Source organism: Styela clava, chromosome 6, assembly GCF_964204865.1.
Source record: "Styela clava chromosome 6, kaStyClav1.hap1.2, whole genome shotgun sequence".
Classification (NCBI taxonomy): Eukaryota; Metazoa; Chordata; class Ascidiacea; order Stolidobranchia; family Styelidae; genus Styela; species Styela clava.
This window is the reverse complement of record NC_135255.1, coordinates 17,259,551-17,279,865: the sequence shown is the minus strand read 5'-3', so window position 1 is coordinate 17,279,865 and position 20,315 is coordinate 17,259,551. Positions and strand designations below refer to the sequence as shown.

The 20,315-nt window shown below is 36.6% G+C and overlaps 1 protein-coding gene and 1 long non-coding RNA gene across 2 annotated transcripts; one reads left to right on the top strand and one right to left on the bottom strand.

Moving 5' to 3' along the window:
- The first annotated feature begins 2,759 nt into the window (after positions 1-2,759).
- On the top strand, positions 2,760-8,894 carry LOC144424574 (uncharacterized). The gene is made up of 4 exons (XM_078113999.1): positions 2,760-2,870; positions 4,075-4,203; positions 4,813-5,033; positions 6,063-8,894. The coding sequence occupies exons 1-4, from the start codon at positions 2,789-2,791 to the stop codon at positions 6,255-6,257; spliced, it is 627 nt and encodes a 208-aa protein (XP_077970125.1). The 5' UTR covers positions 2,760-2,788; the 3' UTR covers positions 6,258-8,894.
- Positions 8,895-14,513: 5,619 nt separating this feature from the next.
- On the bottom strand, positions 14,514-15,683 carry LOC144424354 (uncharacterized). Its single transcript, XR_013476644.1, has 2 exons — positions 15,555-15,683; positions 14,514-14,939 (listed from the first exon to the last, which is right to left on the bottom strand). It is a non-coding gene; the product is annotated as an uncharacterized LOC144424354 (long non-coding RNA).
- Positions 15,684-20,315: the final 4,632 nt, after the last annotated feature.

The following is a 20,315-nucleotide window of genomic DNA, read 5'->3' as shown; positions in this document are numbered from 1 at the left end:
TGTTAAACCATGTATGTCTGAAGAAGTCTGACCTTAAAAAAAGAGAGTAGCTAGAGAGTGGGCTTAGATCAGATATTATGCGATGCGACTCGTAGGAACTCCCATTCCAGCTAACACTATTTGACAATCGATTCATTGAGTTTTCGGTGTAGAAAATCATAAAAATAGCAGAAATTGAAAATCTTCGAAATGAAAATTCGCTTTCGGATTTATTTTATCAAACTTCTTCTGATAAGTGAGGCATTCTCACTTCTCAAAGGTATGTTCATTCTGGACTAACTATTTATCTTTTTTCCGTATGCATATTGTGCAAGGATGCTGTGGCAAAAGTAAAGATAACTATCCTAAGTGATTCAAGAGTCTTGCTGCGCTCTAACACAAATATATTTCTGTAACGTTTCAAACCTCCTGAATCACTTATTTTGCTCTCGATTGTAAACATAATTCAATCAACTGGGTTGTAACCCTAAGTCCGTTCTTGGAATGTTGTGTTATCAGCAAACCCGTTCATGTTTTTTTCTGTTTTGTACCTTAGAACACCGCAGCAAATAGTTTACATTCCCCGCAGCTGACTGGCTTTCTATTTTTCGTTTCAAAAGTTATGTATTAAATTTATATAAAGCACGTCATGTTTAATGCGGCTTACACAGCGACATAGATATATTGTCTGAATTGAGGGTATCTGTTGCATTTAGATCAATGTTTCTCAAACTTTTAGAATTTGTCGTCTCGCGCCTCACCTCAAAAATAATTAGCTTAACAATAAGCTACAATTAACAGATAGTAAAACGAAAGTATGTTTTATGCAAAATACACGTTGAAAACGTGTGGATGGAAGGTAAATATTCAAAAAATAAACGTAAATACCAAAAATAAGACGAGCAAGATAAAATCTAACAAATATTCTTATTTTTTATTAGTTTCATGCTTTCTTAAAAATTGTCTACGCCCTCCTTGTGTAGGGCGCGTTCCACCGTTTGAGAGTCACTGATTTAGATTGTTAAGTGTTCGATTATTATCTTTCATTTCAACAGGACAAGAATGTATGGTCCCAATGCTACGTTTGTTCAAGTTATTTCTTGTTTTGTCTGAAGAAGTTAAACTATGATCTAATAAAATTTTGCTAATATACTACCTAATGGTAGTTAATTTTATAATAATTAAAGTTTATTTTGAACCAAAATCGAACGATAAAAAAATGAGCTATGTGGCTTTTCGGCGCTCAATAGCCCAGAATAACTTGATGGAATAATTTAAGCAAATAATTTCATATATTTATTTAATTCAGAAGGAAACCCGGAAAACCCAATACCAAGCTTTGCAAGGTTAGTGTTATAGTAAAAAAGGCGCGATGGCCTTGCGGTTAAACGCAGAGGTTTTTGCACCGCGGGCCAAACATTTTGCTCAACTAGACTGGCGGGCCATGTAAGTGTGACGTACAAAATTTTTTATGAACAATATTCACATTGTTATAAAAGCGAAAGTTAAAAACAATAACCCTCGTGCCAAAACTGAATTCAATCGCAATCTCAACTAATTCCTCGAGCTATTTTTCAACTGAAACATCAAAATTTGGTTCTGGCTTTGGTTGTGTCAGTATCGGGCGGGCCAGTTTGAATTACCCAACGGACCGGATTTGGCCCGCAGGCCGTAGTTTACAAATTACACATCTCAGGGTCAAGCCTCATGTCCCCGCCTCACCCAGGGTGTATTGAATTGAGTAGGCAAGACCGAACCGGGAAGGGTGCTCCCGAAGTATGTACATAAAGATGACGCACAACCTGAACCCTAACCTGGTGAACATACTATGTTCAGGTTGTGCGCCATCTTGGTACCCGGGAATATTGCGAACAGTAGGTTCATTCATATTACGAGATATCAGTGGCTATTTGTACAAAGTGAATGGCAAAGTAGGCGCGGTATAAAAATATTTAAAATTGATCTGCTAACAAAATGTTGGATATATATTATATAACTAACAATATTCCAATGCAAAGGGTACTAGCTATGGTATTGTTATTGAACTGCAAGTGCTTTATCTTTACTTTCTACTTCGGATTCGTATGTGGCAGTTGCCACAAAGATGCATGAACGAGATTGTATTATCAGAGTTGTGCAACCTGCAGCCCGAGGGCCAAATGAGAGGCCCCTAGAAAAAAATGGGCGGCCCGCGGAAAATTGACAATTTTGAATGGTGTGCGGCCCCCGAAACTGGTTTTTATTTTGTTTAACTTGGTACGTGCGAGTAATCCTGTCGCGTTGCAAAGTCTATACCAGAGTCACATTTATTATCTATGACGTTACAATGACCTGACAACTAGCTTGTGCGAAGCGAACAATATCAATAACCTAAGTCTTTGTTTCTGCTACTACTAGAAAGCCTGTGTTAAATAAAGGTGCGGCCCGCGTTTTGATCCAGTTCTTTGTATCTTGCCCTCCTGTATTAAAGGTTGCACACCTTGTATAATGAAGATAAATAATAAAAACAAAAAATCTCTTCCACGAAATAGCAAGTAAATTAGTTGTTATATCATGAGTCTGTAAGGAAAGCGTACCAATATAATATCTGTTTCGCTGCAGGAGATTATGCTATTCTTAAGATTCCAATTATCACTAAATATACTATACTGACTATGAATAAAAAAAACTCTTTCGATGCGTTTCAGAGCGAGTAGAGCATCTGTCCAATCTGGTAGCTCAGCTTCGAAAAAGGTTAGAATCATCAACCACTGCTCCCGGAGTGCCTGAAAAATTGACGAACCCTAACAAATTTTTAGTCAAGCCTTTCATGGAAAGTACGACTTCCGGCATAACTGGTTACACCACTGCATCGTTGATGACTACAAAGCCTAACGTGACCCTAACTTCAGGTAATATTAGTTTTTGATACTGATTATACTTTTTTCTATGACGAATGCTGTAACCGAAGACCTTTCTGTGCAAGCTTCTCAAAATACGCTAATTGTTACTCCCGTAGTGCGTGTACCAGGTTAGGGTTAGGATATAATTACATTTCTATTATCTTAATTTAGTTCTGTTACGAGTTTGGGGACTGTCTATGTTAGCCAAGTGAATATAGGGGGTATATAGGTTAGGGCCCATAGGTTTCAGTCCCTTTACACAACTTGATATAACATAGAAGAACAAAATTAGTTACTTCCATATCGGTACATACACTTCTAGAGCGCCTACAAATTGGGTATAAGTTGATCATTTTTACGCAAGTGCGATCGATGTAGCAATTTCATGATGAAAATTGAATGATTTATCTCCAAACAAGATGGCGACGATTCAAAATTTATGTCTGAATCGATTCGAATAATTTACTATTCGATTCAAAATGCCTAGCTCTAACCACCATAATTAATAGTCGCAGTATATGCGAGGTGTTTTTATTACGTCATAAATCGCATGACTAATCATGTGATCAGCTAAACACGTTTTGTTCTTGGTCGGAGTTCCCTGCCAGTTGATGTTTTGATATTGTCAATTGTCAAAATTGTCAATAAAGGAAGTCACTGATGCGTGTGTATTTCGGCGCTCCAGAAGTGTGTGTACCAATATGGAAGTAACTAATTTCGTACGCCTGCTTTACATATAGTTGTGTAAAAGGACTGAAGCTTATGATCGGGGTTATATTCACTTGGCTAACACACACAGCCCCAAACTCGTATTAGAACCAAAATCGGAATAAAATTATGGCCTAACCCTAACCTGGTACACATACTAAGGAAGTGCTTCAGAACATAACAATATGACGTGCTTATGCCATTTGATTTAATCGTTCGCCTTAGTCTCCTCATTGTCTGAATTTACGGTTAATATTTCAAGAATAGCCTGTTAACATTTTTATTAATATTGGAAGAAATACAAAGCACTCTGCAAAATACCATTTCGTGCTGAACTCGAAGAAATGCAACTCAGATGTGACGAAAAAAAAGACTTCGCATTATTCTATTGTAGTAAAATTGCACACACTAAATCTCGTTATTTTTTCAATTCGCTACAGCCATATTTTGTCGTCATGACAATGACATCAACCAGTTTGAAAGTTTACCAATTTAATTTCTACAGGTACAGAAAATGGCTCGACCACCTATAAGCAAAATGCTACCACTTATGGCGCTTCAAGCACAAATGTCTCATACGGAATTGGAACTGTAGAACTGACCACTTTGGCAGAAACCACCTATCCTGCAGCAAGTAATCTAAATTTTTGGATTTCGTATTTTGGGTTTGTGTAAATTGGATTGTTCTAGTAATCCCACATTGTATGTTGTTATTATGGCTTTAAAGACTTTTTGTGAGTTTTCTCTTAAAACGCATTTTAAAGTGAAAAATCCCACTCATAAATGTAGGCGAAAACAGATACTTTACAAAAAGACTTGGGGTCACTCTAGTCCAGTGCACGAGGTCAGGGAAATGGCGAATACTGAATAGCAAATACTAAATAACTGATGGCCAATTTAGAATTTCATACCATATGGCAAAAAGCGAATAATGTATTATACCGCATACGTTCTAAAACAATGCTTCCAATCCGTGACCCTCGGACCAATGACGGCCCGTGTAACGTTCTTTTTATTTCATGACAGTAGGAATGTTTAAGCTAATAACAGCCTAGAAACATTCTAAATGACTCTTTGATAGTGTGATTTCATTTGTTCAAAATTATAATTTTATAATGAAATTATTCAATATCAAGAATTTGAAAGATTAAACTTATAATTAATTTCGAATTTATCCGAATATTTAATTTAGTTGTTGACGTGCCGTATATTTCAATTTTTGATCATAGAATTTCATTTTTAGACAACTGTGACATCATATATAATTCAAAATGCTTCGAAATAAAAATCGGGGTTATCCCTACAGTAAGCTTTTATGATGCTGAATCTCTTTGCGGAGATCGCAAACTTGCTAACATATATGACGTCACACACTACAATTTGGTGAACAATGTTTTACGCTCCAAGATTATTGATCCGTGGGACTGGATTGCCGTATGGACTGGTATGACCTATAACTATAAGGTAAGACTCGTTACTTTTATCACGGTAACACAAAATTTCCTAAAAATCGGTGATTAGACACCGTTTTCGTCTAGAGACGAACATAAACCAGTGGCAATCAGTCCATGTTGCGTACTGAGAATGAAAATAGATGGCCAGTTATTAATTTCAAATGCTTGGACTTGATTGTAGAGGAAGCCGTAACCTACCAGTGGTTATGTAACGGTGAGGAGTCCAGCAATCTTTATGCGCAATAATTTAGCCGACAGGCTTCCAACCTGAAAATCAGCAATGCGATGACAAGCGTTTACTTGAGGCAATCTTCAAGACAGGAGGGTCATATCAGACTTGGTGAGACCATGGGCCGCACCTTATTTAACATAGACTTTTTTAGTCGTTTTAGTAGGGCACAAAATTTGGTACTGCCAAAGTATGTGAACCAAGATGGCTGACACCGGAACGTGGTATGTGTACCTGGTTGGGGTTAAGCCATAATTTCATGTACAAATTCTACGGGAGTAACTTGGCCAGTCCCCGAACTCGTAATAGAACTAAAATGAGAAAAATTGGAATGAAATCATGGCCTAATCTTAACATGGTACACATACTACTTTCCGGTATCCGCCATTTTGGTTCGCATACTTCGGAAGTACCCAAAAATGTTGGGTATTGATATTATGACATGCGTTGTTTGCTTTTCACAATCTAGAATAGATGTTAGAGCGTTGTAATGAATTGGACTCCGGTATAGATTTTGCAACGCAAAGGGATTAGCATTACTTGCATATACCAGATTAAACTAAATTAAAAACTTGTTTTGCGTGCCGCACACTATTAAAAATCAGCACTTCTCTTCGGGCCATATATTTTTCTTGTGGGCCACATTTTTCCCACGGGCCCCAGGTTGAACACCCTTAACCTAAAATTTAGGAGCGTAATAAAAACAATGAATAAGTTTTGATTTTAAATATTATATTTAAGGATGGTCAACTTCTGAATAAGGTTGTTTGAATAAGTTTCGATTTCACATCTTAGTATATTATGTTTCAGAATGGTCAACTTCTCCAGGCATCTGGCCAACCCATAGAACTACCATTAATAGTGTGGCAGCCTAACAATCCACGTGCTCAACCATCATGGACAGGGGTAGCTGTTCATGTTTTGAAATACGAAGAAAAAAGAGAACAAGGACTTATTAATCGGTCTCCAGCCACTCTATATGCCGGCGGGATCTGTGAAGAATAAAACAAAAATAAAACTCGACTTTGTTACTTGTTTTACTATCGTCGTTACAACTTTGAGCTTGGAAACTAGACTAAATGAATTGGATAACGTACGACACTCCCCGTCAAAAACAATGAATTCCAAATTCAAATTTTTTCAAAATTAGATATTTGAACCTCAAGTGTCGCTTATCATTCTCAATTTCAAAAACTCGCTTATGGCAAACGAAGGCGGCTTGATGATTAATGCGACTTTAGGTACTCCTTTTGTATGCGAACCAAGATGGCGGACACCGGAACGTAGTATATGTACCAGGTCAGAGTAAGGCCATAATTTTAGGTACAGATACTATGGTCATTTGGCTAGTCCCCGAACTCGTAATGGAACTAAAAGTAACTTCGAGCCTAAAAACTTGAGTGGCTGAGTGAATAATTCGAACGGTATTCCCCGTCGAAAACAATAAGTTCCGAATTTATTTAAAATTAGATATTTGAACATTGGCTGTCGCTGCTCGATAATCAACTTTGGTTTCCCGCGACTTCCACTCCGCAGTAAAACTGTGTATTTATCATTTTCTCGTAATTTGTGTTTGTATGATTTTGAATTGTGACGCCACACTTATTAATACCTAAATTAAATATGTATTCAAATATTGAAGTATAGTGCAGATTGTCACTCCTAATATATGTCACATTTTTATAAGTTACAAATAGTTTTTGCGATGAATCAAAATATAACCCACATAAATTAGAAACCCCAGCATAATAAAAAGATAGGGAGCATACTGCCCTTAACCATACATCTAGAATTCTAGAGTACTGAACTGTTCCTGAAAACCAGGGGGTTTCCGAACAGGGGTCGCGATGCACTACTACGTCACGAAATAATTTTGATGGCGTCACGAAAATCAATCCTTTTGACTAAAAAAATTTATTCTTACTTAGCTTGTCATAAATGATAAAAAGTGTTAAAATTAAAATTGAGAGGAAAATACAACTGACAGTTTTGGACGTTCAGTCGCATCATCATAAGTTATTTGGTACTCCTGTAGTATGCGAACCAAGATGGCGGACACCGGAACGTATGTGTACCAGGTTAAGAATAGGCCATAATTTCAGGTACAAATACTACAAGAGTCACTTGGCTAGTCCCCGAACTCGCAATAGAACTAAAGTAAGGAAAATTGGAATCAATCATAGCCTATAACCTTAACCTGGTACACAAACAACGTTCCGGTGTGTGCCATCTTGGTTCGCATACTTCTGGAGTACCGTTTATTCACAAAAAACGAGCCTTCTTCTGTAATTTAACATTTAATTTACTCCATTTTTTGTCCAGTCCTTCGTGATTTGTATTGAGAACCTCTGCTATATGCCAGTGTTCCAGTTCCAGCGATCATCAGTAGGGTCGCTTGTCTCATCATAAGAGGTATTAATTTCATTTTCTTGTGAATTTTGTTGTTTTCATTATTGGACTGTTTCTTAATAAGTATTGCGTGTGTGGAAAGTATCACAGCACAAAGTAATAACTAAGTCATCATTTATTTTTATTTATGACGTTACAAATAGGTTTTCTGATTAACAGTACAATACAAGTAGCACGTTCTGTTGACATCTTGATGGGCGCTCCACAAATATGTTTATCAATATGGAGGTATCTAATTTCGTTCGCCTACTTTTACATCAAGTTGTGTAAACTGTAAAAGGACTGTGACCTATGGGCAGGGGTTATATTCTTTACATCAAGTTGTGTGGAGCCACTGAAACCATATTCACAAGAGAGAGAATTAAATTATACGAGAATCCAAAATCGCCCAATCAATGTCAAAGGTTTTTCAATATAGTAATTGTGTACTGAATTGCAAGTTCTTTCTCCATGTTTACTTCAATATCCGCTGTTTCAAATTATATTGTGCTTTATCTGGTGTTAGATTATGAACCCAACACAGATAGTAGCTTATTTTCTAAATGTCCAAATTAGATGTGAATATCGCACGCCAACAGCTTTTTACTTATCAGTGGTTGTTTATTTAAAGCTGTGAACCAAGGTCGCAGTTGTTATTTGTTCGAAAGTAAATTCTCTTTTTCTTTTTCCTCGTATACTTCAGTGGTTCTTAAACTTTTTAAGCCACGCCCCTTTTTTAGAATTTGTGAAGTCTCGGTTCCCAACTCAAAATTAACTAGCTAACAATAAGTTACGAATAACAGATTGTGAGGCGAACGTATGTTTTACTTAAAAAACACGTTGAAAATACGTGGGTGAAACGTAATATATTGAATTTAATGAATGAAAAATTTTAAAATTATGAAATTAAAAAAAAAATGTTGGTATTTCGATTAGTGCAGTTGTTTTTGGCTGAAATGTTGTTTAATTTGAGATCTATGGAGGGTAATGCACATTGCTAATACTGTTCACAGTTAAGCTGGTTCACTTTGATGGAAAGGTATTATATTTCGCAGATCAACATCACATATTTTTGTACATACGAATTTAACGAATATTTTTCTTTTTAATCTGCTTCATCCCGCTCAAAAATTGTCTTCAATTCGTGGCGCCCCTCCTCTTGGAAACCACTGTTCTACTTAGTATCTGTATTAGTATTCTTATTTCATGGAAGGAGATTATGTTAATCTAAAATAACTTTACTTGTATTATTTTTATGTATTTATTATTTTTTCATTAATATATATCCTATTTGAATTCGATTATAAATATAATATTATGAGTTAAGTAACCAAACAAACATTACAAGTATATTTCAATTATGTCTGATGCGCGGACCAACGGTCGGGAACGGCTTTAGAGAACTTTGAACTTGTCATTATAATTTTAATTAAAGAGATTAAAGGCGTCGGTCAATTCTTCAACAAGTACTCCTAACTTTGTTCAGTACTTCTGCCACGATCTTCTACGATCCACGACTTCTGCCACGACTCTGTAAAATCACTACATGCCGTTTAGTATTTGGTCGCGAGTTTTTACAAACTTTCAAAAAATTTGGGTAGCTTGAAGGTTGGGAATTACCGACCTGGACAGCAAAATCCAGTTCTTGGTATCTCTGCTCCATGAGTTACGTCACAGCTGAGTCAATGGGCCATTCAGGAGCAACGTAGTATGGACTTGAACTAGTTTACTATATAGTTACCAGAACCGTACGCTAACCATCAAATATTCCAACGAAATCCTGCCTGGTGTCGCATTAATTTGTAGGCAATATCAGTAATTTGAACAAACTTTTCAACAGCGAAGAGAAAAATGACGATACAGATAAATCCCAACTGGTCAAAAACTTCTTTTAATTCGAGTAAAAAAATCACTTATTCAACAGGTCTCTGTAAATAAGCACATGTTCGTTCTAATTAGGCCAAAACTTAAATTGTCCCCTAGCGTAATTACCACTAATATAGCACATCGCTATGAGTTGGTTTACGGTGGCGTCGAACTTTTATGTAAGTAGTACGCTATTGCAGCCGAGGGGCAGTGAAGTAGAGATTTTATTTGAATATAATATATATCCTACAAATTAAAGCAACAAATTTGACGTAGAACAACAAACCCTGTGACGCCAAAGACCATTTTGGGTGGCACTTTCGTCTCCAACTACTTCGAATCCGTTCTTCGGGGGCGAGATTCTATAGACAAATTAATGAATAAATCCACGAACTAAATTGTTTGATTGAAAAGCGGCAATATAAAATACTGAAAATAAAACCGTAAACACTATACGGATTTTATAACAGATATTAAGATTTTTTTATCGGCTATAACGAGTTCGCAAGATTGCAAAAATTCGTATCAAAATTAAATACATCAGGCAGCGTATCTCATATTTTTATGTCAGCAGATCGCCGTGGTATTTTAGAGAAATAATGTTTTTAATTCGACGTAAGAAGTCGCAACCGATAGTTACGTTGGACACAATTAAATTAATATATAGGGACATTTTCGAATTTCGTAGTTGTCATGGAGTGAATAATTTAAACAACAGAAAAATCATTATACGCTGAAAAGGCGGCTCTTTTAACGAGCACGTAATCGCCGTGACTGTTACACACAGTAATTGGGATTTCCGATTTTGAAACCCCTCGCTTTTGAAAGTCCTGGCTGCGCGCCTGATTACGTAACACCGTGGTTCTCAAACTGGGCGTCGCAAAACTTTTCTTCTTTTGCGGATTTGTACCTGCGGTGCGTGGAAAAAATCAAACTTTTCGTTATTCTCGTTTAAATCATACTTGAGAACTGGAAATAACAATATATTAGTTATTGTAACGATCGAAAATAACAAGAGCCCGTGCTTGAATATGGCCCGGTTAGTGGGTTGGTTGAAAAAAATATAGGCCCGGGCTACAAAACGAGCAAATACGGTGTATATTTTTATGTTTATAAATTGTTATACTGACCTTTATTCAATGCGGTTTTGTCGGATCTGGACTCCGACCACTCACTACTTTTGAGAGAAAAACTATGTTTTTCGCTTTCTTTTTCCGGCCGCTGCGCTGGCGGTCGGTCATGTTTTTCAGTTATTTTATGTATTTTATGTTTTGTTTAACGGCTATATGCTTTTAATTTTGAAGTTGTCGTACAATAAAACAACCAATCCGGAACCGTTGATTCTTCTGATTCATCTCAACACAATAAACTTATCTGTGACACTAGTACTAACAAAAGCACTGCTCAAATAAATGGACACGATAGCCCTATGACCAACAGCTCTTCTCGTACCCTATGACCAGGGTGTGCAAACTGCGGCCCACATGAAAAAAATTGAAATGAAAATGACATGAAAATTGCGGCCAAATTTAAAAGTGACAATTTTAAATGGTATGCCCGCGAAAAGAGTCTTTAGTTTATTTAATCTGGTATGTGCGAGCAATTCCGATCTCTTTCCGTTGCAAAGCCTATATCAGTACCTGAGTGCCACTGTCATATTAGTAAAACTAGCTAGCAAAATTCTATTGCAAAATACACAATGTTACAAAAACGTGTTTCTCACTGAATTAGTTTAAAGTAGGTGTGACAATAAATTTGAATATCAGTTTTCCTTCAAAAATTTATGCGTTTTAACTCACTATTCTGCAAGGACCCGTAATAATGCCGTAAGATCAGTTACAAAATGAAGCAATTTTTGTGCCTGCAACCAGTGGTGGGATTCAGCCGGTTCGCACCGGTTCTATAGATTATAGAACTGTCTTACGGAATTTTATTAGAATTGCTGATTCCTGTCAATGGTTACTGTCTGTTTGTAACAAAACCTGCTGAAAAATATGACTTTTGTGATGAAACCGGCTGACAAAAAATTTGAATCCCATCACTGCCTAAAGGTGCGACCCGCGGCTTCATCCAGTCACTGGCCATAATCTCCGTTCATGAAATAGCAAGTACATTAGTATGCTTTCGTTAGATCATAGTCTAACTTTATCAGCGGGAAATATCAGATCTATGTTCTAACGAAAGCATACTAGTGTACTTGCTATTTCGTGGACGGAGATCTTCAATCACAGTCAATTTCAAAGCAATTGATTCAAAGCAATTCTTTCGTGATAGAACCGGCTGACAAAAAATTAGAATCCCACCACTTCCTAAAGGTGCGACCCGCGGCTTCATTCAGTCACTGGCCATAATCTCCGTTCATGAAATAGCAAGTACATTAGTATACTTTCGTTTGATCGTAGTCTAAAATATAATCCTTGACCACTTGGCAATTTCAAAGCAATTGGTCCAGTAATTTAAGAGGAAGACTATTTTTCCATAACGATAGGAAGAAAAATTCTGACATAAATAACAAGAAAATAAATAACATGATAACGAAGCATTGGTCCACTACCGAGTCCAATAACGTTACTTTAGAAAAACATAATCTCTTTCCATGAAATAGTATTCTGTTTTTAGATTATAAACTAACTTTATCAGACAAAACAAGATATAACTCAATGAAACAGAAGATAATGAAGTTGAAAGTAAGCAAGGAAAAAGGACTTGCAGTTCACAATATACCCTAGTACCTTTTGAAGGGTGCTCCTAAAGTATGTGTACCAAGATGGCGCACAACCTGAAAATAGTAAGTGTACCAGGTTAAGGTTGTGCGTCATCTTGGTACACACGCCTTTAAAGTGACTTCATTGAACAAAATTCGACATTAATTGGGAGATTTAACTTTTTTTTGATTTTCATATAATTTAATTTTTCTTCACTAGTAATTAAATGGATATTGTTATAAAATAAATACTTCAAATATTTTATAAAAAAAAGGTGCTCACAAAGTATGTGCACTAAGATGGTGCACAACCTGAACCCTAACCTGGTACACATACTATGGTCAGGTTGACGCCATCTTCGTGCACATACTTCCGGAGCTCCAGAACAAATTGTAAATCCTTTTTGTACTCTTTTATGATGTAACAAACCAACGTTTCCCGAACACGGGGATTTGGCTTGCCGGGCGAGAATTTTGATGTTCTTGGGACGGATATATATCACTTTGTATTTGTTGTAGTTTCAAAAATATTGCCCAGTTATTTATTAATATTGAAATACGTGTTTATGAGTATTGTACATGTAATATAAGGTATGTAGTATGTGTACCAAGATAGCGTACAACCGTGATAACCCCAACCTGGTTCATCTTGGTACACATACTACCTTATAAACTTTGCAAAAGTGCGAGTTTTTTATAGCACTAAATAAGAATACATGGAAAAGTAAACAAATAACGGAAACTAAGTGCATAGTGAAGGAGATATAAAGAGTTTTAAAATAAGCTAAGCGCTGAATTTATCTAAAAATGTTGGGAATCGCTGGGCTAAACCACACGTTCTGTTGGTAGACTAGGTGGCGTATCGGTTCCATTACATTTGAACCCACGTACATTTGAACCCCATGACAATTGCACCTGTATGCTATTGCACCTATGGAATTTTTTTTGTTTCACGGATAGTTAAAACCATACTAACCCTAACCCATGGGTTTTAGCACCCGCATATAGATTGAACCCGTGGATATACGCATGGGTTCAAATGTACATGGGTTCAAATGTACGGTCACCGGCGTATCGCATAGCAATGGTTTCAACCTTTCCTTCGAGTGACTCAACTTTTTCGATAAATAAGTTTTGTGAAATCTCGCTACCGAGGAATATAACCAGTATTTTATAGCTGCAAAATGAAATAGCTATCACAAAACAATAATTATACATAACATTGATGTCGTCATAATTTACTTCGAAGTTGCATCAATGAGAAAGCCGCTTTTGTTTACCACCGGTGAATTTTTGAAGCTGATAATGAACAACAAAGTTCACTAAAAAATATAATCAATAGTTTTTATGATAATTTTATGATGCATTGCGACTTACACGTTGGAAATCACTGGCATATAGCAGAAGTTCTCAACTTTTTTTTTAAAACTCGCGACGCATTCGTTTGCTCTAATACAAATCACGAAGTACTCGACAAAAAATTTAGTGAATTTAAACTCATAATACGAAAAAAGGCTTGTTTTGTGTAAATAAACGGAACTCCTGTAGTGTGCGAACCAAAATGGCGGACGCCGGAACATAGTATGTGTACCAGGTTAGGCCATAATTTTAGTCCAATTTTCTTCATTTAGGTTCTATTACGAATTTGGGGACTAGCCAAGTCACTCTCGTAGTATTTGTACTTAAAATTATGAGATATTCCTAACCTAGTACACATACTACGTTTCAGTGTCCGCCTTCTTGGTTCGCATACTACCGGAGTACCGAATAAACTATGATAATGCGACTGAACGCCCAATACTGCAAGTAGTATGTCCCTCTCAATTTTAATTCTTACATTTTCATCATTTTATGTCAAGCTAAAAAGTATAAGTTTCTGGTTAAAGGATTGAATTCCACGACGCAATCCAAATTATTTCACTGTTTGAAAACCCCTGGCTTACAGGAATAGGTCAGTGCTGGTTGCAGTATGTCCCGCAAATTTTTATTATGAGGGGTTCCAAATTTAGGGGGCGGTGGATATTTTGATTCATCTAGAAAACAGTGCTCCCGTAGTATGTGCACCAAGATGGCGCACAACTTGAACATGGTATGTGTACCAGGTTCAGGTTGTGCGTTATCTTGGTGCACATACTACCGGAGCGTCGAGAAAACTATTTGTAACTTATTAAAATGGGACATATATTGGGGCTGACAATCTGCACTACTTGAATATTCAAATACAATCATATTTAATTTGGGTATTACAGTGTGGCGTCACAATTCAAAATCATACAAACACAAATTACGAGAAAATAATAAATACACAGTTTAACTGCGGAGTGGAAGTTGCGCGGAATCAAAGTTGATTATCGAGCAGCGACACCCGAGGTTCAAATATCTAATTTAAAAACAAAAAAAATTTAAAATTTGAAATTGATTCTTTTTGACGGGGAGTACCGTTCAAGTTATCCACTCATCCAGTCAAGTTTTTGAGCTCGAAGTTGTAACGACGACAGTAAAACAAGTGTCAAAGTAGAGTTTTATTTCAGTTTTCATTCTTCACAGATCCCGCCGACATATCGACTGTCTGGATGCTTATTAATTAGCCCCTGGTTGCTGTGTTCTTGGTCTTTCACGACATAAACAGCTACCCTTGTCCACAATGCGTCTATATGTGGATTGTCAGGCTTCCACACTGTTGATGGTAGTTCTATGGGTTGGCCAGATGCCTGCAGAAGTTGACCATTCTGAAACATAATATACTAGGATGTGAAATCAAAACATATTCAATTTTTTCATTACGCTCCTAAGCTCTAGGTCAGGAATGTGCAACCTGTGGCCCGCGGGGCAAATGTGCCCACAATAAAAAAAAAAGTATTGCCCGTGGAATATGTGCCAATTTTGAGTGGTATGCGGCCCACAAAACTAGATTTTCATTTAGTTCAATCTGGTATTCATTTGCGTTGCATCTATACCTGAGTCTAATTTATTGCAATGACCTAACATCTAGCTCATGCGAAGCAAGCAACGCATGTCATAAGATCTATAACAAGACAATTTGTGCCCGCCACTACTAAAAAAGTCTATGACAAATATATGGGTAGGTCCGCGGTTTCACTAAGTTATTTCGATCTGGCCCTCCTGTCTTGTGTATTGAATATTGCACACCTCTAAATTAGGTGAACGTTTGTCATCGCATTACTGGTTTTCATGTTGGAATCCTGTCGGCTATATTAATGCGCATAAAGATTGCTGGACTTCTCACCGTTACATAACGACTGGTTGGTTACGGCTTCCTTCTGTGTCTAATCACCGATCGTTAAGGAATTTTGTGTTACTGTGATAAAAGTAACGAGTCTTACCTCATAGGTCATACCAGTCCATACAGCAATCCAGTCCCACGAATCAATTATCTTGGAGCGTAAAACATTGTTCACCAAGTTGTAGTGTGTGGCGTCATATATGTTAGCAAGTTTGCGATCTCCGCAAAGAGATTCAGCATCATAAAAGCTTTCTGTAGCGTCAACTCGTACTTTTATTTCGAAGCATTTGGAATTATATACAATGTCACAGTTGTCTGAAAATGAAATGATCAAAAATTGAAATATACAGAACGTTCAAAACAAATTAAATATTCCAACAGATCCGAATTTAATTATTTTTGAAATTTATTATTATTGACTTTGAATAAATTCAAGTCTGCTTGTCAATTAGTTAATAAATTTTCAATTTTACATATTAATTATCCGTTTCCGCGAGATTTTTCATTTTATAATGCGTTTTAAAGTTAAGCGAAAACTCAAGAAAAGTCTTTAGAGCCATGATAATGTAGATTTAATGCTATTTTGCAGAGTTCTGTGTATTATTACAAATATTAAAAAAAATGTTAACAGGTTGTTCTTGAAATATTTAATCGAAAAAGCGAAAAATCAGTTCACCAAGTTGAACGATTAATTAAAGGGCATACCACGTCATATTCATATTGTTATGTTCTGCAGCACCTTTATGTTCGCAAGAAATATAGGTACTCACGTTAGGATGTGTATCAGATTAAGGTATAACTTTATTCCTATTTTCCTTTTTTTAGTTCTATTACGAGTTCGGGGACTGTCTGTGTTAGCCAAGTGAATATACCCCCTGTACATAGACTTTATTCCCTTTATACAACTTGATGTAGGGTAGGCGAACAAAATTAGTTATCTCCATATTTGTACACACACTTCTGGTGCGCCGAATTATACACGTAGTAGCGACTTCCTTTATTGACAAACTCAAACCATCGACTGTCAGGGATTAGTCATGCGATTTATGACGTAATAAATACACCTCACATATACTGCGACTATTAATTATGATGGTTAGAACTGGGCATTTTGAATCGGATAGTAAATTATTCGAATCCGTTCAGACATAAATTTCGAATCGCCGCCATCTTGTCTGACGAGGAATCACTCAATTTTCATCATAGAGCCGTATTCTCAAAATTTGGACATATGACTGTTCTCTTCCTAGTGAGTTATTGATGAAACATGTTTTTTTTTCGTGTACGTGACAACTCAGCGTACTGACTGAGTGAGAATTCTATGTTTTGAGTAATCTCAATCTATGTTTCTGGCGGGCCCAATGCACTGAAAAACCACACACAAATACTTTATTTGAGTATCTTATAAGTACCCGACACCTGGCTTGAAGAAATATTAGATTTGATTCTGAAATTGTCAGATATTTACAAATGTACAGCCCCAGTGGGGGTACAGCGAGTTGAAAATTGCTACATCGATCGCACTTGCGTAAAAATGATCAATTCATACCCAATTTGTAGGCTAATATGGAGGTAACTAATTTTGTTCGCCTATTTTGCAACAAGTTGTGTAAGGGGACTGAAACCTATGGGCAGGGGGTATATTCACTTGGCTAACACGTACAGTCTCCGAACTCGTAATAGAACTAAAATGAAGAAAATCGGAATAAAATTATGGCCTAACCCTAACCTGGTACACTTACTACGGGAGTACACAATTTGCAAAAAAAGCAATCGGAAAAATGCGATTTTTAAATGCCCGGTAGAAATTAGCGTGTTTTCAGAAGCTTCCACAGAAATGTTTTTGGTCGGAGCACTCGTTATAGAAAAAGTATAATCAGCATTAGAAACTAACATATATTACCTGAATTTAGAGTTACGTTAGGTTTTGTAGTAATCAACGATGCAGTGGTGTAACCAGTTATTGCGGATGTCGTACTTTCCATGAAAGGCTGGACTGAAAATTTGTTAGGGTTCGTCAACTTTTCAGTCACTTCGGGTGCAGCGGTTGATGATTCTAACTTTTTTCGAAGCTGAGCTACCAGACTGGACAAATTCTTCAGTCGCTCTGAAACGCATCGAAAGAGTTTTTTTTATCCAGAGTTCGTAGTATATTTAGTGATAGTTGGAATTTTAAGAATAGCATTATCTCTTGCGGCGAAACAGATATTATATTGGTACGCTTTCCCTACCGACTTATGGGTGCTCCCGAAGTATGCGAACCAAGATGGCGGACATCGGAACGTAACATGGGTAACAGGTTAGGGTTAGGCGATAATTTTTTTCCAATTTTCCTTATTTTAGTCCTATTATCAGTTCGAAAACTAGCCAAGAACCTCCCGTAGTATTTATACCTAACATTATGGCCTAACCCTAACCTAGTACACATATTACATTCCGATGTCCGCCATCTTGGTTCGCATACTTCGGGAGCCCCGAGTTTTTTTTTCTCATAGTTAGTATAGTATATTTAGTGATCATGGAATCTTGAGAATAGCATAATCTCTCGCAGCGAAACTGATATTATATTGGTGCGCTTTCCCTACAGACTTATGATATAACAACTAATTTACTTGTTATTTCGTGGTGAGAGATTCTGTTGTTATTATTTATCTCCAATACACAAAGCTGTGCAACCTTTAATACAGGATCGCCAGATACAAATAACCGAGTAAAACCGCGGGCGCACCTTTATTTAACACAGACTTCCTAGTAGTTGCAGCGAATTTTTTTGTTATCGATCTTATTATGACATGCGCAGTGCGTTTCTCACAAGATAGTTGTTAGGGCATTGTGAATTCATAGATAATAAATTTGACTCTGTTATGGGCTTTGCAACGCGAAGGGATTACTCGCACATACCAGGTTAAACAAAATAAAAACCAGTTTCGCGGGACACACACCACTCAAAATTTTCACTTATTTTTTCCATGTGGCGCATTTGGCACATTTCTTCCTCGTGGGCCCATTTGCCCTGGTTGCACAACTCTGTTATAATACAATCTGTTCAACTGTTATAATACTATCTCCTTCAAGCATCCTTGCGGCAACGGCCACACACGCATCCGAAGCAGAAAGTAAACAAGGAAAAAGGACTTGCAGTTCAAGTGAGCCAGCCTTAATGAGCCGCTTTGAGATAGGACGTATAAATTTGTATCTTATTCAATCGGGTGGTTTTAGTATTATTAATTAGGCGTAGATTAAATTTACATCATATGATTATGTTTTCCTTTTCTTATATATTTATAATTTGTCCCTCATGTGTAACAGCACTGTATTTTTATCGGATTTCTGTTTGACAACTATTTCATCATTATTTGACATCTATTTCACGAATTTTTTTTCAACAATAAACCCTTTTTTGACAATCATTTCGAACTATATCAGACAGAATCGCGTCATCAAATGCCTGTGCAATCAATTTCAATGGCCCCAACGCACACATCACCATTGTATAGTGATGAGCCGTTATAGCTACTGTTCGCAATATTGGCCGCTTCGAATTTGCCGCCAATTCACTACGCCGTAGTGACTACAGGGACATAAAGCTTGACCCTGAGATGTGTAATTTGTGATACCAACAAAGTCAAGTCTAATCCGGCCCGTTGGCTAATTTAATCTGGCCCGCCCGATACTGCCACAGCCAAACTGAAACCAAATTTTGATGATGTTTCAGTTGAAAATAGCACAAGGAATTTGTTGAGATTGCGATTAAATTTAATTTTAGCACGTGGCTTATTGTTTTTGTCTTTTGATTTTGTAACCCTATAAATATTGTTCATAAACACTTTGTACGTCACACTTACATGGCCCGCCAGTCTAGCTGAGCAAAATGTTTGGCCCGCGGTGCAAAAACCTTGCCCACCTCTGCGTTTAACCGCAAGGCTATCGCGCCTCAATTTTTTTTTTATTATAATACTAACCTTGCAAAGCTTGGTATTGGGTTTTCCGGGCTTCATTCTGAAGTAAACAAATTTATAATCATTTGCTAAAATTATTCCATCAATTATTCTGGGTTATTGAGTGCCGGAAAGTCACATTGTACAGTTTTTTATATTGTTTGGTTCAAAATAAACTTTTATTATTATAAAATTAACGACCATTAGCGAGTATATTAGTAAAATTTTATTAGATCGTACTTTCACTTCATCAGACAAAACAAGAAATAACTTAAACAAACGGCAAATAATCAGACTGCCATCCTTTTGATAGGAACTGAAGTAGAAAGTAAGATACACAATAACCCGGTTATTCACAATTATAACGTATTTGTTGGAGTTTTTTAAGACATTCAGGATTTGTTAGTTGTATTATAAATTATCATAAATCTCACCGATTCGCAGATTCTCATTTTTTGCCATACCATCTTATTGTCACATAGCATTGAAACCATACATTCTTGTCCTTTTGAAATGAAAGATAATCGAACAATTACCAATCTAAATCAGTGACTCACAAAAGGTGGAACGCGCCCTATACAAGTAGAGCGTAGACAATTTTTAAGGTGGCATGAAACTAATTAAAAATAAAAATATTTGTCAGATTTTATCTTGCCCCTCTTATTTTTGTAATTTACGTTTATTTTTTGGATATTTACCTTCCATCCACGCGTTTTCAACGTTTTTTTTTGAATAAAACATACTTTCGCTTTACTATCTGTTAATTGTAGCTTTTTGTTTAGTTATTTTTGAGGTGGGCGCGTGAATTGACAAATTCTAAAAGTGGGGCGCGGCTTGAAAAGTTTGTGCTAAATGCAGCAAACAGCTAATTGTAACAGAGTTCAACAGGCATATTATTACATCTATGTACCAGTGGGATTCAG

What these genes read in the sequence shown, in the direction of transcription:
- LOC144424574 (XM_078113999.1), top strand. Translation starts at nt 2,789, where the DNA reads ATGGAAAGTACGACTTCCGGCATAACTGGTTACACCACTGCATCGTTG. An exon ending in TAACGTGACCCTAACTTCAG is followed by an intron (nt 2,871 to 4,074) that starts GTAATATTAGTT and finishes TAATTTCTACAG; the next exon opens with GTACAGAAAATGGCTCGACC. An exon ending in AACCACCTATCCTGCAGCAA is followed by an intron (nt 4,204 to 4,812) that starts GTAATCTAAATT and finishes TTTCATTTTTAG; the next exon opens with ACAACTGTGACATCATATAT.